The 18,452-nt window shown below is 37.1% G+C and overlaps 1 protein-coding gene across 3 annotated transcripts in view; it reads left to right on the top strand.

Annotated features, from left to right (window-relative positions):
- Positions 1-14,184, top strand: part of LOC114454123 (WD repeat-containing protein 37-like) — a 45,871-nt gene extending 31,687 nt beyond the window's left edge. For all 3 annotated transcript variants that reach the window (XM_028434332.1, XM_028434330.1, XM_028434331.1), the window contains 9 exons: positions 1,338-1,476; positions 3,750-3,821; positions 4,766-4,810; positions 5,071-5,147; positions 5,232-5,466; positions 6,915-7,056; positions 10,757-10,891; positions 12,156-12,270; positions 12,350-14,184. In XM_028434332.1, coding sequence (XP_028290133.1) covers positions 1,338-1,476; positions 3,750-3,821; positions 4,766-4,810; positions 5,071-5,147; positions 5,232-5,466; positions 6,915-7,056; positions 10,757-10,891; positions 12,156-12,270; positions 12,350-12,481 — 1,092 coding nt within the window. In that variant the 3' untranslated portion in view covers positions 12,482-14,184. The remainder of the gene's footprint in view (positions 1-1,337; positions 1,477-3,749; positions 3,822-4,765; positions 4,811-5,070; positions 5,148-5,231; positions 5,467-6,914; positions 7,057-10,756; positions 10,892-12,155; positions 12,271-12,349) is intronic.
- Positions 14,185-18,452: the final 4,268 nt, after the last annotated feature.

Raw genomic sequence — 18,452 nt, 5'->3', positions numbered from 1 at the left:
AGTCAAAGATAATTTGCTAAGGTTGAAATTTTGGATAAAAAGTTTATTTTATTCTCCACCAAAAGTATAAGAAAAATTATTTTGGTGATAGATCGAGATATTTCACCGTGCAATTATTGGATAAATCCAAAAAATGTCTAAATCAATTTTTTTGATAACCTTTTTAAAGGAAAATAAAAAATGTAATTACACAAACGTGCATAATTTTTTTTAAAGAATTTACCAAACTTAACAGAATCAGAATCTGTTGTAGAACCAAAAATTAAACTTTAAAAAACATAGCACTGGTTTTTAATATTGGTGCTTGAATTACAGTTATTTACGTGTTCTCGCAAGTTTATAAATAATTTAAATAAATTATATTCCATATCATTTTGTACTTGTAAAGGAAAAATGTATAAATATCGATATCGCAATATATTGTGATGAATATTGTATTTAGTATCAGGATATAATTGTATTGTGACATGCAAATCTTATGGTATCGTATAGTGAGATTCATGGCCATGCACACCCCTATTCTCCATTGTAAACACTCATAAAACAGGTAACGGCTCAACAAACTACAACTAAAATGACATGAAATGACTCACTCTCTGTTCCTGATCAAGAAAAAAACACTTCTTAAAGAAATGTTTCCGTTTCGGCGTCGTGTTTGCTTTCTTCTCCCAATCCCACAATGCAATGCTTGAAATGTTTACAGAGTTCACGTCACGTGACCATTTGTCAACAAACCCATTGTTTGTGATGGAGTTAAAAACAATCTTTTGAGCAGCAATTTCAACCTTTGATCTGAACCAATTGATCAGTGAGGCTGACACTTTGTCTTTATTAGTGTTATTTATTTTTGATATAATTGATTGAAATATAAAGACTTTAAGCTTTTTCTAAAGCTTTATTCATTCAAGGAAAGTAGTTTTTTATTGGATACCTTTTAAAAAAAAACAAACTTTTTCGTTAGTTTTTGACATAAATATGAATATATTTTGTTATAGTTTTGGTTTACATAGATTTTTTTAAAAAAGAATTAGTCACAGTCAAGTTATTGTCACTTTAAAACTTTAAAACAATTAGCCGATGAAAACTATGACGACATTTATTTGGTGACAAAATGAACACTGCTGGATAACCTTATTCATGCAGGGGTTTTAAGGGGAAAAGCCTGTGACAGACTAAATGTCCTCATGTATTTGCTTTATCTTGTTTTACAGACAAATCCTCAATAACAACTATTTAACGTTAGAAACCAACAGCTTGAGTTCTAATGGGTGTGTTTACTCTTTTTACTTTTTAGTTTGTGACATTCAGTCTGACGTCATGTTTTCATTCCTCCTCAGATTGTTTCCAGTTTCAAAGCCACCACAGGATCCAGAGCCCTCTGCCAGCTGCTCAAAGAGTACGTGGGTCACCGGGACGGCATCTGGGACCTGGGCGTCACCCGTACTCAACCTGTGGTTCTGGGCACTGCCTCTGCAGGTAATGGACTCATTGTTCATTAGCCGTTTAACGGATTTAAAGTTGGGCCAAAACAAGGGTGGATGTTGATATTGTGGCTTTTCACGGAAAATAGGGATAGAGTTTAATATCTCAGGGTGAAATCATATGACAGGAACACCGTAAACAAACCAGAACAAAAATAGTGTCTTCTTTTTCCAGCAAAGAACTTACAGTAAAAATTAAGTAAAAACACTTCCTAAATAAATGTGAGAAATGTTCTTCTGTATGTGAGTAAATTCTCCCATTTTTCAGAGTAAATACCTTTGATTTATTGATTTATGAGGCCGACATCATGTCTTTATCTGTGTTAAAAGAGATGATGGAGATCGTTGTCAGCAGCTTTATGAGACCTCACGTCTATGGGGTGATGCCTACTACAGCAGTGGTTGGGGTCAATTACATTTTTCAATTACAATTACATCTTCAATTATCCATTTTCAATTACAACTCAATTACCATTGCTATGACAGGCAGTTTTTCCAATTACAACTAAAACTATTATTTTTCCCCTGAAAGTGAGTTACAATTATTTTCTCAATTACTTAAGTTCAATTACATTTAATCACAGTTACTGAGCCTGAAATTAATAACTCCAAAAAAAGTAAACTTTCTGTTTTCTAAGGATAACAGATAAGGATAAGGATAAGGATAACAGCTGTAAAATACACTAGATTCACACAGGATTAGTTTTACCTAGAGACCACATGTAATAAATGAACGACCCCCAACGTCTGCTTTTTATGTGGGGCATTCACACAGGATAACCAAAGCCTGAGATTTTGCTGAAATTTACGAACATCTGAAAACGTGTAACAGTGTGAGTTGATGTTAAAACAACTTCACAGGTTTTTGACCACAGCTCAGTGCTGTGTTACTGCTAGCACTAGCTAGCTGTATTAAATAGAAGGCTACAAACACAACAAAAAAAGATTCTTACCACACAGTACAAAGCAGGACATGAGCCACCATTTGCTTCTGACATTGCTCCTCCTCTTTTTGTTGCCGTACGTTACGGGCCGATAAGGTTTTTCTGGCCCAGGACCCAAAAGGTTTTCTAAACACTCCAATGTAGCCTCCATTCTTCACCAAAAGTAAATAAAAACATGCGTTCCGGTGTCACGGTCTGAGTTTACCTCGTACTGAGTGCGCGCTATCGGTAATTAATTTGTTAAAAAAATAATAATAATTCAGTTTTGTTTATTTTTGTTTTCAAAGTGAATGAACGTGTTTTATTATTTTATGGGATTAGGTTAGGATTAAGGTTAGGGTTGCATGCGCACATTTATGCTCAATCGATCTCAGTACGAGGTAAACTCAGACACCGGAAACAAAACAAAATGCATAATAATCACGCATCAGATCCCGCCCATTTCTGTCCAAATCACAGTGATGCCTATTCACTTTGGATTAATATTATCACATGACCTCAGAGTTCAGCAAAATATAGTTGGTAATTTGCGGGTGAATTTTTACTTTACAAATTACTGACATGGCCGATTCACATCACAGACATTCTCAGCAATTATTACAAATCGCATGTGGTCCCTACATAAAACTAATCCTGTGCGAATAGGACTTAAAACATATTATCTATCATCTAATTTGTTTTTCATTTCTTACCTTGTTAGGCTTCTTAATGAAAATATTGGTATTAATATTTTTGGTGTGGGTGTTTTTTTAGGGTTTTTTTTAATGGTAAAATGTTCCTCAAGAGAACTGACAGGTAGTGAGAAGACTTGATATGAAACATAGTGTAATACTTGTAGACTACGTTAGTTTGAGCCATAGAGCTGTAATATGGTTACCCAGCTTTGAGTTTAATTGAATTGTAATTGACAGTTTTCATAGAATTTCCATGACAATTACAATTTTAAATTATAATTTTCCTAATTGTTATCCATTATCAATTATGCGGTTGGAATTCTAATTGACCCCAACCCTGATAGTTGCATACAAACATGTTAATTTGAGACATTACTGACCTTATGTTAATCTGAGTTGCCGTTAAAAAAAACTTACAATTCATTTAACAATGTGCTTTAACAATAGAAGCTGTAATTAATACACCTACGTACAGTAAATCAACGTAGAACCACCTGTGGTTTCATCTTTTATCATTATGTATTAATGAAGTGTGTCCATCACACACAAAGCTGGCTCCCCTCATACAAACAGGTTGATAAAGTTCTGAATAGTTTTAGAGTTTTATTGTGAAACAACATGTAAACAAGCTCCTTTGTTCCTTTGCACAGATCATTCAGCTCTACTGTGGAGTATAGAGACTGGGAAATGTCTGCTGAGATACGCTGGACATGCAGGATCAGGTAAGACTCATATCACAGTGTCTGTGGACATAATGGTAGCGTTGGAAGGTCCAGTTTATATTTTAGGGATTTAATGATGATGTGAATCTTGAAAGAATTGATTTGATTCAAACTCAAACTGATTCTTGATTCACAATCAATACACTACAAAGGTTGCCAATAAAAACTATGTTCAATCAGGTGATTCTAAAACTGTAAACACTGAGGCAAGCTATGGACAAAGAGGTAATACTTATTTAGCTTACTTTGTAAAATGTAAAAAGTCTTTGTCACTTAATAGTTCACTTAATTCTAAACTAAACATTTGAGAACATTTTAAATGAAATATGAAAATAAAATATGACATATAAATACCCGCTGCATTGTTCAGCAGAGTCAATCATAATACGCTATAGGGGCGCTGATCTTTGTAAATAAAACAGGCGATAGGTTCAGTTACCCGTCTAGTCCGTTCAGAGTTGGTTGGAAGTTGTGTAAAGTGATGAGTGTGTGTTGAGTTGATAGCTGCAGATGTTCACCTTCTTTTAGCTCCGGGTGATGATGTAAAATGTGTGCTCAGAAGTGTTCCTGAAGTACCTGATTTTCATTTTGCAGAGTTTGCAAACTGCATATGTCATGTTAAGCTCCTTCTTAACCGGGAATCTGTAGAATCCAAAGTGCACCCAAACATTTGCCTTCAGTGAAGGCGGGGCAGAGCGTGCAGAAATGCTACTGACAGTTAGCTTATAGGAAACGTAAAGGACCCCCACTCCGATTCTTGAAAATTTGAAATCGATTCAGAATCTTAATCAAAATTACGATTAGGATGTGAATCAATTTTTTTCCAGCACACTTAGAATTTAATGTTTATTTGCAGTGTTTATTGAAACCAAACTAACTTCCATAGAACCTTTAACATTTGCAGCTGAAATGTCACTGTTTTCACTGTTCTTTTCTTTCCTCAGTAAACTCCATCAAGTTCCATCCGACGGAGCAAATGGCCCTCACAGGTGTGTGTGTGTGTGTGTGTGTGTGTGTGTGTGTGTGTGTGTGTGTGTGTGTGTGTGTGTGTGTGTGTGTGTGTGTGTGTGTGTGTGTGTGTGTGTGTGTGTGTGTGTGTGTGTGTGTGTGTGTGTGTGTTGCTTCAGGACTGCTCTAGCCTTTCATTTCCATGCTGAGCCTGTCGTCTGCAGCCGTCCTCATTGTGTTGATCTGTAAACACTTTCTTGTTTGTTCATGTGCACTTCCACATGCCTTTTTTTTTTCACAGCCTCTGGGGACCAGACGGCTCACATCTGGCGCTACATGGTGCAGCTTCCAGCGCCGCAGCCTCCTCCAGATGTTAGCGTGAGTGGCGTTGGACTCTTTTCATTGTGAATCAATCACAGTGAGAGCAGAGACGTCAGTGTAGACGTGTGACTTTATCCTCAGGCTCCGTGTGACGACGACCAGGACTCGTCAGACAGGGAGGAGGGGGAGGTGGACGGCGAGGGTCCCTGCGAGGTCCCCACTGTCCGAGTTGCTACGGCAACCCTAAAAAGCCACCAGGGTGTGGTGATAGCAGCTGATTGGTTGGTGGGAGGCCGACAGGTGGTGACGGCTTCCTGGGATCGAGCTGCCAACCTTTATGAGGTGGAGACGTCTGAACTGGTTAACACACTCACTGGTATGTTACACACATGATGGGACACAATATGAACACAATATCCATCCAAATCTTTTAAAGCTCTTATTAAATAAATGTCGGCTGTAGTCCCGATGGCCATCCATTTTGTAAGAATTTGAATTATAAACTCAGATCTGTTTTCTTTTCCTTCTTTCATTCTTTTTTGATGATTTGGACATAGGCTAGTTTTTAATTCACTCTCCATGTTTTTAAAAAAAAGGTGTCATGCCTTCATGTTTTTTCCATACACTTACCTGTTTAAAGGTGCAGTCTGCAACTCTTATAAAAGTGACTTTTTGTCATATTTGCTAAAGCTGTCACTATGTAAGGACAGCTTTACATCAAACCAGTAGTTTGTGTGAAAAGAACAGACTCATTGAGTCCCGCCCCCTGCTGCTCCTGCAGTTTTTGGCAGATTGCCAGAATGCACCGCGACTGAGCAAAAAGAACCAATCAGAGCCAGGATTGTGTTTGACGGCTGTCTGACAGCTCACAGGCCCCGCCCCTTTCCCGGGCTGGAGTCAGGGCAAGAGAGCGGGGCGGGGATTGACACCTCAAGTTAAATGTTGTTTGTATTTAATGAGCAGAAAAATGTTGCACTAAGTGTTTTTATATTAACCTAAAGTGATCCTGAAGATCGTTCTAAACTTTAACACTGTAAACAGAAATGATTTAAAAACTGATATAATACCCAAAGGAAGCTTTTATTTTTTCCTTGAAATAAAACCTCTATATCCATGAGTTTTATTGTTCTAGATGAACAGTTTGTTAATAAGTGCTTTATTCCACTTTATGTGTTATTCTTAATCCTCTCAAATCAATTAATCAAGCAACTATGTTTGAATCTTATTTAGTTGTGCTGCTGGTACAGATTTTAAATGTACATCTTTTAGTTTCTAATTTCACTTTGACGTCAACTGTTCTCGTGCTGCTGCAACCACAGAGTTGATCTATTGTAGGATTCATTATTAAGTCTTATATCATTATGTCATCTTGTCAAATGTTATCCCATTTTATATGATACTACCTCACCTTGTCTAATCACACCTCATTATATCTTATCCCATTGTATCTCAACCCAACTTATCTGAACTTATCTGAACTTATCTCATCTTATCACATTTTATCTCATCTTATCTCTGTTATCGAATCATATCTCACCTTTTTCTCATGTCATCTTATCCCTTCTCATCCCATCTCATTGTATTCCAACTTATTTCATCTCATCTTATCTCATCCAATTCCATGGAATCTAATTTCATTTTATCCCAATTTATTTCATCTTATCTAATCAAATCTTAATATCTCATCTTATTTAATCCCATCAATCTCACCATATATCATCTTATCCCCTCTTACCTCATCGTATCCCTGGGATGAAAAAAACAACAGTAAAGTGTTGAGAAACCAGTGAGGCCTAAACTGATCCCATTGGTGTTGTTTTTCAGGCCATGACCAGGAGCTGACCCACTGCTGTACCCACCCCACCCAGAGGCTGGTGGTCACCTCATCCAGAGACACCACCTTCAGATTGTGGGACTTCAGAGACCCGTCCATCCACTCAGTCAACGTCTTCCAGGGACACACAGAGTAAGTCCTGTTAATGGGATATCGTTATAATGGTAGATGCAGTTATTTATGAGGCCATTAGGGGGCGGTGTAACACAACTCAACCCATAAACTGATATATTTTCATTTAATTTACTTTGTGTTTAAATCTCTTTGTGTCTCTGTAGTTTTGTCCTCTTGTAATACTTTATTTCATTGATAATAAACAGGGAGGATTACGTGGAGCTCATTATATACGTCTCTAACATGTATAATTCCTACAGATCCTATTCTAATTCTTTCCCATAGACAATAGCTGTAATGAGAGATTAGGCCCCAGTATTTCACAGTAAACAACAGCTTTTCTTTCCTCTGTTCTAAAATCACCACCTGTCTTCTCTGTCGGTGTGGGACATTCACAGCAACCAACCTGGGGACCAATGGTTCTGTTGCTCCCAGTTGCTCCTCGTCTGCTGGGAAAAACACATAGAAGAATGAAAGAAATAAACTTCAAACTGTCTGCTCACGAGGTCTTTTATAACATTAAATAAGATGTACTTTTGTTTGGAAGACTCTAAATTAGTTTGAAAATCTCTTTTACATTATCTTGGTTAACAACAGTAGTAAAATAACACAACACATAGTATAGAGATGGACCACTTTAATCACAGCGAGGGCCATAAAAATGAACCGAGGACCACATGTAGAATAATGACCAATATGACCATTAAAACAGGAAAGAATTAAGGGTTTGTGTGTTTCTATTATTGTTTTGTGTGTTTTTAGAGTAGTTTTTGCATAGTTGTTTATATAATTTATGTGTTTGGAGTCTTTTTGTACATTGTATTTTTTTTATTATGTTGTGTTTTTATTTTTTTTTCTACATTTGTGTTGTGAATTTGTGTATTTTTGTTGTTTTGCATATTTGTATTGTTGTTTTGTGTGTTTTTGTGTTGCTTTCTTTATTTTTGCTGTCAATTTGTATATTTTTGTTGTTTTGAATATTTTTCTTTATTTTATTTTTTTTAATATCATTTGTGTTTGGAGTCATTTTGGATATTGTTTGTCGTATTTTTGTGTGTTTTTCTGGGTTTTTTTTCCTTTCATTTTTCGATCAATTTGTGTATTTTTATTGTTTTATGTGTTTTTGTTGTCATTTTGTGTCATTTTTGGAGTAATTTTTGCGGTGTGTGTTATACTTTCCAGTCATTCTGTATATCATTTATGTGTTGGGAGTCGTGTATTTTTCTTGTTTTGTATACAATATTTTGCAGTTATTCTTTCTACATATTGTTTTGTGTGTTTTTTCTGGCTTTTTCTTTGGGTATTTTTCTTTTGCATTTTTAGTTTTTAGGTGTAAAGCAACATCTATCGTATCTCATTAACAAAAAACGGTAGAAACTCATCAGATAAAAAGAAAAAAGTAGATGAACGTGATACTTTATTTTGAACAGGATGTGTTTTGTAAAAATAGCTGCAGGTTTATATTATCATGGATAGTTTATATGTACTGTATTATTGTTTATAACGCACTGATAAGTGGTTCTTAAACACCCTCTTATCATTCATTTGTATCATCTACTTTCCATCAGCTGTTCTAAGATCCTCCCACAGTCGCAGGTTGTCATCTCTCCTGCTAATGTTCCACTAAGGCTAAAGGCGTGGCTTATAATGGCCTAATCTGCCCGTCTCTCATGTGGAATCAGTGCAGGAGTGTGTGATGCTTTAATAGGCAGAAGAGATTCAGAGCTAGAGGGGAGACGGCCTCTTGAATCCACCTACTTCTCCCACAATTCCAGTTAACGCCCCCTGACAGTGCACTTTAGCTGAGGCGTAATCACACAGTAATGACAACTGTGCAGGCTAACCATGGCCAACAAGAAGTGACAGCGCACTTGTTCTACCAAGCAAAGGCCTTGTAATGTTTTCCTGTTCTGCCATCGGAGACGTTTGATCAAATGATCCGTCGCACACACACATGCAGTGAGTCCGTGGTTGTGTGTTTCAGCGAGAGGGCCTGATGCAGATTTGATGTCTCAATAGGAAACAGCAGCACTTTCTGCATATTGTTGACTGGAAAATATAATATAATATATATTATTTCCCTCAGTTTAGAGGATTACTATTGCAACAACACATCATCAGTAGGGTAAAACTAACCTGTCTCACGACGGTCTAATCCCAGCAAAACTGTCTCTTACCAGAAAACCGTGTGTGCGTGCCTCTCCCTGTCACTACTGACAGTCGCGCCCTCACGTCCTATATTTAGCTTCTCTTCCTATGTTTTCCAAAGGAAATACTGAAATAATCCCAGCAGGTTTTTTCACTGGATGTAAAACTGTGTTCTAGCCGACAATAAAAGGTTTGTTGTATGTTTTCCCTGACAGACGTGATACGTCATGTTCACTCCGTCCAATCAGAGCCTTCCCAACCCCCATGTAAACCTCGTTCAGGAACAGTGTTGTGCTAGTTACTGAAAAAAAAAGTAACTAGTTACCGTTACTAGTTACTTCATTCACAAAGTAACTCAGTTACTATTTTGATTACTTACGCCAATAATGCGTTACTGGAAAAAGTAACTTTTGAGTTACTTAGAATTAAAGAATGTATTATTTATTTTGGGTCATTTGTGTCCATACAGCTTCATATTAGTACTGTAATAATATAATAACCCACTGTTGATCAACTGCTATAAAACAACCATAAATGATGTGCATATAAAGCACAAAACAGCTGCTCCAAAATTAAAACGGTAATTTTTCAGCCTTAGCACAGTAATGTAAAGTAAGCTGTGCATATTCCAGGTGCACATTCTGCTGTTGAAAATGCTTATAAAAATAAATGTGGAAAAACAAATTCACAGCATTTTTCTCAGCTACACAATGCTAAACATATCAGGCTAATGAGCTGCTGTTAGTGACTCAGCAGCAGCGACAGGCTTCTTATTCACAACAACATACCGTGCAATAGTTAGGCTGACTGTTCCTGGATAACAGTCACAGTCCGTTAATATCCAGCGTTAGCTTAGCTTCACTGATGCATCTTTTGGAGACAAAAATAATGCGCGTATTTCCACTCTGAGAAGCTCGTCCTGTTCTCGCCATGATTGGCGCACGTGATGTAAACAGAAACACGCTGACGATTCTTCTTCTTTTACTGTTTTACCATGTTTGGCACGGCATCCCGCAAAAATATGTAGCGCCACTGTAAACAGGAAGTACACTGCAGCTAGCAAAGTGACGGGCAAACGTACCATATTGTAACGGTAACGGCGTTATTTCTTTAGAAAGGAATGACCATTTCTATGTAAACACAAAGCAGAACACTTTAATTCCGAATGATTTAATTCGGAATAAATAATTCGGAATTAAAAAACATCACGTAACCGTGGCCATTGGCAAAGTTAATATGCCATCTGTTATTGAGCCAGTCATCACCTCTAAACTCCACCCCTATGGCCCTAGCCTAGCCTACTGTACAGCCTACATCAGTGAACCATAACCCCTTTTATTCCCTCACATCCATATCACACAGGATAATGTTAAATGGAGAGGCAAGCCTTCTTCAGCTACATTTTACTTGTTGAAGTCAGACACTTTTTAACTTTCACCAGCTTAGCTCAGCTGCAGCTGAGCAGCAGCAGCAACAGAACAACTGATGGATTCCACCAAAATTAAAGGGAACATACGCTGTTTTTCACCCATTAGTGTCTAAAGTCTGAAGTCTGTCCCTCTGTCTCCAGCACAGTGACGTCTGCTGTTTTCACCGTGGGAGACAACGTGGTGTCGGGCAGTGATGATCGCACCGTGAAGGTTTGGGACTTGAAAAACATGAGGTCGCCCATAGCAACCATCCGCACTGACTCCGCTGTGAACAGGTTTGTGCTCTTATTGCTGCATCCACTGTTTCCCAAAGATGTAATTCAAAGGTTTCTATCATGGAGCCTTTTCTCTAAAACCTTAATAACAGATGAGACACTCAAGATATTTATAATCATTTTTTTTGTATCGGTCTCAAGTAATATTCTAATTTTCTGAGATACTGAATTTGAGATTTTCATTAGTTGTCAGTTATAATCATCAAAATTAAAAGAAATAAACATTTGAAATATATCAGGCTGTGTGTAATGAATGAATATAATGTACAAGTTTCACTTTTTGAATGGAATTACTGAAATAAATCAACTTTTTCATGATATTCTAATTTAATGACCAGCACCTGTATATAGGCCACAGGCCAGATATGCCCCTCGTGCACCAACCCACACAACTCTATAAAATTGGTATCACTGGAAAGCCAAGGAACTGTAAGATATGAAATCAACCTTTTTGTTGACCTACCCAAAAAAACAAAATGTTTGATTCACATCGAACATATTTAGTCATATAATACACAATGTTTGATATAATTACCTGTGGCCTAATAGATAGTTAACTAAGTTTACCGTTGTTTGCATGTTTGGCACAACTTCGAGAAGTTTAAAAACCTGTAATGACATCTGAAAAAATCCAACCCTTGTTAAAAAAAAATAAATAAATCGACCATTCCTCTTTCAGATTCAGAAAACTTTATTTGTCCGGAAGGGGAAATCCAGTTTCAGTTACATCCTGACCAAGAAACATAATTAGGACAGGTACAGGAGTACTGGGGAGCAGAAACCAAACTGGGCCCTCGTGGAGAGGGGCGGAGTTTGGGATCATGAAAAAAGTCTTCAGCAAACATTGTGACAAAAACCAACAGACGCAACATTCTGTTAGAGTAAAACAAAGAACAGGAAAAAGAGGGCGCGAGGGGAAAATAGCATCTTTCTCCTCTGAGTGCAAGTTCTAAAAATGTAAAACTCATTAAGAAAGAAATGAGTTTAGAATAAATAAAATGTTCAGATATTTTAGAACAGTAATAAGTTATTTGAGTGACAAGAAAAAAACAAAACATTTTGCAGTTTTTCATGCTCAATGTGCAGCAAGGTCGTTCTCGAGCCCCCGAAGCTAAAGGGAAAATGGGTAAACTTTAATATGAACGTTTAAAGGAAATATCTGAGGCTCTGCTTTCTGCAAAGTGTAGAAGTTAGAATGAGTTCATATGATATGGTGTGAAAATGAATAATAGTAATGATGAGTGACCAAATTGTGATCTTTCAGAATAAGTGTCTCTGCCAACCAGAGGATCATTGCACTGCCTCACGACAACAGACAAGTGCGACTGTTCGACATGAGCGGAGTACGGCTGGCCCGACTTCCTCGTAGCAACAGGATGGTGAGGAAACCACGCCGCAGATGTACAGGAGCGATGGAGTCTAACACGTGTGTGTGTGTGTGTGTGTATGTGTGTGTAGGGTCACAGGCGCATGGTGTGCTGCACAGCCTGGAACGAGGAGAACCAGTCGTGTAACCTGTTCACGTGTGGCTTTGACCGTCAGGCCATTGGATGGAACATCAACATCCCAGCACTGCTGCAGGAGAAGTGATGATGATGAGGAGGAGGAGCTTAGCGCCCTCTGCTGTACATACATGTGTACTTACATTTCACATCCTCCTCAACAGCTCAGCCCAGAGGTGTGAGGATGCTGGTAACTGTTAGTATTTGTGAGAAACACTGTTTGTGTGAGTGTCAGAGGTCACAGACTCCATTGTCCCGTTAGACTTAGTGAGTTTTTTAACGTTCTGCTGCTGCATGAAGAGATTTGTGAAGAGAACAAATATTCTAAGGCCGTGTGTGTGGAATGTGTGTGTGACGGTGCTGTAATCAGTATAAGTGAACCGTGTTTGCGATGGACTCTGTGTCTTAGATGATGAGATTTTGTGACACGTGTTAGTCGTTTTATCTTTGATTTCTCACATCATATCAGACAGTGAAGGGTTTCCATATTCATGATCTCTGCCTTTGTTTCATGTTTCCACTCAGTCTGACTTTGCGTTATGTGGCCTTTCCGTCATTAGAAGTGTTTGTATTCATGCTGTGGATCCAAGTGACAACCAGTTTGTTTTGATTCATTTGCCATAAATATATACAAACAAATTACAGTTTCAAATTTAGATTCTATTAAAACTTTATTTATTGACTAATTAATTCTCTCTTTCTTCAATTTCAGACTTCTGACACGTTCATCAACGAGTTTCCAACTTTATACAAATTTTCAACTCATTTTAAGAACATTTTTAACTTTAATTTTTAAATAAAATAAAACTCAAAATTAGAAAGTAAATGAACTTGATTTACTTTACATCGTCATCAACTTTTACTTTCACTTAAAACCACTTTAATATCCAACTCTAATTATTAATTCACTTTCTACTTTGAACTTATTATTTTAATTACAGCCTAAAAAAAAAACTTCAACTTAAAACAAACTTTCTGCTAATTTTTTTTTAATTCAATTTCTTCCGTCACGTTCAGCCTAAAAAAATATACAATAAATGTCGTCAACTTTCCAACTTTAACGCAGAAGATAAATAAGTAATTAAATAAACTCAAAATTAGAAAATAAACAAACTCAAACTTTATCTTCAAACCACTACATTACACATCATAAAGTTCCCAACTTTAAACAAACTTTCAACTCATTTTAAAAACATTTCTTGTGTCACATCTTTGACCTCTGCTTTTTCGTGCTCATTTCGCTCCCAAAATAAAAAGACAGAATATTTCTGCGTCTGCAACGTCTCATAGCGTCACATCTGAGTCCGACTGAATTCCACCAAACTTTTCTCTTTTTTTTCTCCACTTGTGCAATTTCACCGCGTGAATCCATGCTGTATTTGTTTCTGCTCGGACTGTGACGTGTTTATCTATCAGTGGTTTTTCTCTCTGTGACTGATGTGAATGTAGCTCAGTGATCACATGACCTCTAACTGAAGTTTCCACATGCACTGCTTTGTGTTCACACAATGTTTTCATCCTGTTTCATTAAGAAAACTCCATCTCAGTGTCACATTCATCTGGGGGGAGAGTCCAATGTGAGGTTAGCTCATCAATTCCCACCTGCTGGAAATCAGATTTTAGGTCGATACATAAAATAAATTATTGCGTACCAGGAGAGTGATTGAAAAGTAAAAGTGATACGCTTTGCTTCATGTCAGACTTCATTGGATGTGCTTTACTTTGCCTACTTTATTGTGACGGGTTACTGCTCTCTGTTACTTTACAATAAAATTGTGCAATTTCATTTTAGCCGTCTGACTTTTGTTTGTCTTTAACACAAATTCATACTCAGTGAGAAGATAATGAAGGTTCTTTTTAGGGCTGGGCAAAAAAAAAAAAATTTAATCGATGAATAGAATTTTTAGATAAAAATCATTTTTATTTTGCAAATTGGAGTTTTTTAAAAAAAACATATTTATATATACTTTTTTTTTTTTTACTTTTTTTTTTCCTCCAGTTATTTTTTTTACTTTTTTGCGTTACGATGTGAGCCCGCCCCCTCTTTATTTACCCTTTGAGTAGTATGAGCGCCACAGGCATGTTTATTTTTTTATTCGCACTATTATGCTGAGACGCTAAGGGAAGAGTTCATTATTTTTTTTAATTGTAATGTTAGTATTCTGATTTCTTAATCAGAAAATTGAAGCTATTGTGAAGTTGCTGTTACACTTTTGCTTAAACCTGGGTTAAAGCTTGAAATTGTTGAATGACTAAGGCCTCATTAACTTTTTATTTTAAGGTTTTTTATGTATCTTAACTCTTGATGACAATCACAGCAACAAAGTTCCACTTTTGACAATATATCTAATGTCTGCAGTCATTTTTAATTCCATTAAAAAAAAATTTAATCGAAACTCAAATTGGAGGTTTTTTTTTTTTTAGGCAAAATCGCCGCAGCTATAGTTCTTTGATATGAGAGCTTGAATAAGGCTGTGTGTTGTGACTAAGCCTGTGCTTTACTTTAGTTAACTTTTATTATTTCACTGATTCGCCTCAGACTGTGAGCGCATGTCTAGTTTCACTAACAGGTCATAGCTTTAAATTTAATAGTAGTGCAAATTTGATGAGGAATGTGGAAAACACCCAAAATCAGAGGTTATGCTATAATTAAGCATAAAAAAGTGTGAAAAACATTCAAACACATAACAAAGGTAAGGCTATTGTAAGGCATCAAATTTGTTTAAAATATTTTATATGTTGGAATGGATTATTATTCATGGTGTTTTTGTGTGTGTAATACTATAATTATATGTCTTTATACTCAAATCTATTCAGGTTATCTTGTTAGCTGCCATTTTCAGGACAAGGACACAGTTTCAGAACATCTAATTTCAACTTAATCTAAATCTAAAAACGTACGTAAGCGAAGAGACAAAACAGATTTGCTCACCAGACACTAAGATTAACACTAAAAAAGACCAGAATACACAAATCTAAATTATTAACAAAGAAGAATAATTACATTTTCTATATTAAACTTAATACACATTAAACAACTCATATAAACATACTTAATAAATCAAATAAACAGACACAATAGACCCCTATATGATAATCAATAAATCTTGAACATAATTGATATTGCTTTAACTCACTAGAATAACTGATTGTTTGATTTCTAAATCCATCCATCAATTTTCTTCCACTTTTATCCGGGGCCGGGTCGCGGAGGCAGCAGTCTCAGCAGAGACGCCCAGACCTCCCGATCCACGCACACCTCCAGCCGTTCTGGGGGGACCACGAGGCGACCCCAGGCCAGCTCAGAGACATAGTTCCTCCAGCGTGTCCTGGGCCTTCCACAAGGCCTCTTCCCAATAGGACATCCCTGAAACACCTCCCGAGGGAGGCGACCAGGAGGCAACCCAAACAGACGCCCGAGCCACCTCAGCTGACTCCTTTTGACGTGAAGGAGCAGCGACTCTACTCCGAGCTCCTCCCGGGTGACTGAGCTTCTCACCTTATCTCGAAGGGTACACCCAGCCACCCTGCGAAGGGAACTCATTTCGGCCGCCTGTATCCGCGATCTTGTCCTTTCGGTCATTACCCAAATCTCATGACCATAGGTGAGGGTAGGAACGTAGATCAATCAGTAAATTGAGAGCTTTGCCCCCTGACTCAGCTCCCTCTTTACCACAACAGTCCGATACAGCGACCGCATCACTGCTGACGCTGCACCGATCCGTCTATCGATCTCACGCTCCATCACTCGTGAACAAGACCCTGAGATACTTGAACTCCTCTATTTGATTTCTAAATGTAAAACATTCTAATTAAAATAATACTGTTAGATGTAAATGTATACATTTCTTCCTGCATGTATGTCTTTATCTTTGACGAGCTCATGTTTGACACTGACAATCACTAATGTCTGACGTATCATAACAAAAGAAGACACGTGTGCAGCCATGTGCCAGGCAAAGGAGGAGAAACACTAAATAACATAGAATAAAAATGCTGTGAAAACTACGTTTGAGGCCCAGGAGTGCCTGTTATATCCTACTGACTTGATAATGTTGTTGATTCATTTTCTGTTCATCTGTAATAAATGATTTTTGATTGAGCAAAACCTCTGATTATGTCTCTCTGTATGAAATCTCAGGTACTGAATACGAGAGTATCTAAAAACTCTAACAGGGGGTAAGGCTATAATAAGGCATTCAATTTGGTGAATATATAGCAAACACCTCAATATGGAGGTAAGTATAAGGCATAATTAAATGTGAAAAATGTTCAAATGCTTTAAAATGGAGGTATGGCATAAAATCAGGTGAAAAAATTTCTAACAACTCAAAACGGAGGTAAGGCTATAGTTTAGTTTAGTTTAATTGAATTTATTTGACAGGGACCGTATACAGGAGCATTTATCAGCATATGAAAAGATGCTTAAACTCTGCAGTTCCCAAGACAGACAATTAAAAAACACTGTCCAAAAAGCATAAAACAATACAGTTCATAATATTTACTAGTAAGGCATAAAAATGTGTGAACATCTTTTTTTTGTTTGAAAATTTCACTTGCTGCTGGATCGCAGGGAACAAATATGATTGCGTGCTTCAGTCAAGACTGCGCTCCAAACTGCATACTGTAACGGACTGGCTTCTATATGTTCTGGTTATGTACCCAAATTAAAACCACCTCCGCTGTCTACTATTGAAAAACTCACACTAAAACATTTACAGCTGTCTAGGTTTTATGATCTATTACTAGCAGGTTCTAAAGACAACATCCTTTCCTAAATGACCTGCAGCAGGACATCCAAGTAGAGGAATGGTATAGGACACGCCTTCTGGCCCAAACCATAAATACTAGAGGCAAACTGTTACAGTATATATGGTTGCTCAGGACATTTATTACACCAGTTAAATTACATCGCTTCAATACTGATATTCCTGGCAATTGTATCAAATGCAAAGAGGAAATTGGTACTCTGTTCTATTGCATGTGGGAATGTTAAAAGCTCCAGATGTTCTGGAGTGAGGAAGTTAAACTGATTTCTAAATTTACAAATAGTGTTATTCCAGTGGAAGCAAAGCGATCCATATTTACCCTGAAGGCTTCTCTGCAAATGTAAAGAAATGCAAACTTATCAATTTCTGTCTGATGCAAGCCAAACGTGTGGATTAAGGAAATGTCTTGTAATCTAGCTTTAGAAAAATGGACTTCTATAGTCAGAGGTAAAGCTGAGGAATTTTATGAGATTTGGACTCCTTTCTTACACTTCATGTATAACCTAAACGTACAATTGTCTGCAACGAGACAAGGATTGGTGCCACCACCACCATCATCGTAACATGAAGGCCTGTGATTTGCTATTTTACCTCTAGTTATGTTTTTATTTTTATTTATTTTAAATTTACTTTCTGTATATTCCTTCTTATCTATGATCACTTACTTTTTATTGTATATGTTATATTATTATTATATGTGATTTATTTTATTATTATTATAAATTTTTTTCTTTCTTTGCTGATAATCTTGTATTGCTGAGGGAGGGTTTTTGTGAATTCTTGTTGTTTGGCGTTGAATGAAAAATTCAATAAACAAATTGTGAGGAAAAATAAATAATAATCAGTCATTATGGCTCCCTTTGCTTGCCAAGCAGTCACTTAACATCAACAGCTTTCTAGGAATCACTAAACAGGCTCACACAGCAGCACAACAATGATGTGCTTTACCTGCAATCTGCTGCCCAGATCTGTCCTTTCCTTCCTGAACACGGAGGAGGAGCTTTGTTCAAAGAGCACATGACAGCGCTCACCAAAATAAAAAGACTTGGCCTGGAATATTAGTTCACGTTGTGAATCAGAAACATCTTCTAATCTCATGCAAGAGAAGACAGCCATCTGGCTTTGGGTGTGTGAATCTACAGAGATCTTTCCCTCTCTCTCTCCATCATTCATCATCAATCCTTTCCTCCTCCTTCAGTAAACGGTGACTATTAAACTAATGTGTTCATCTGGATTAAACTGCAATGGAACGGAGAACATCATCATCATCATCATCATCATCGTTATGTG

This window comes from Gouania willdenowi, chromosome 20, assembly GCF_900634775.1.
Source record: "Gouania willdenowi chromosome 20, fGouWil2.1, whole genome shotgun sequence".
NCBI lineage: Eukaryota > Metazoa > Chordata > Actinopteri > Blenniiformes > Gobiesocidae > Gouania > Gouania willdenowi.
Note: the sequence above shows the minus strand (reverse complement) of the source record. Positions and strands in the feature narration are given on the sequence as shown.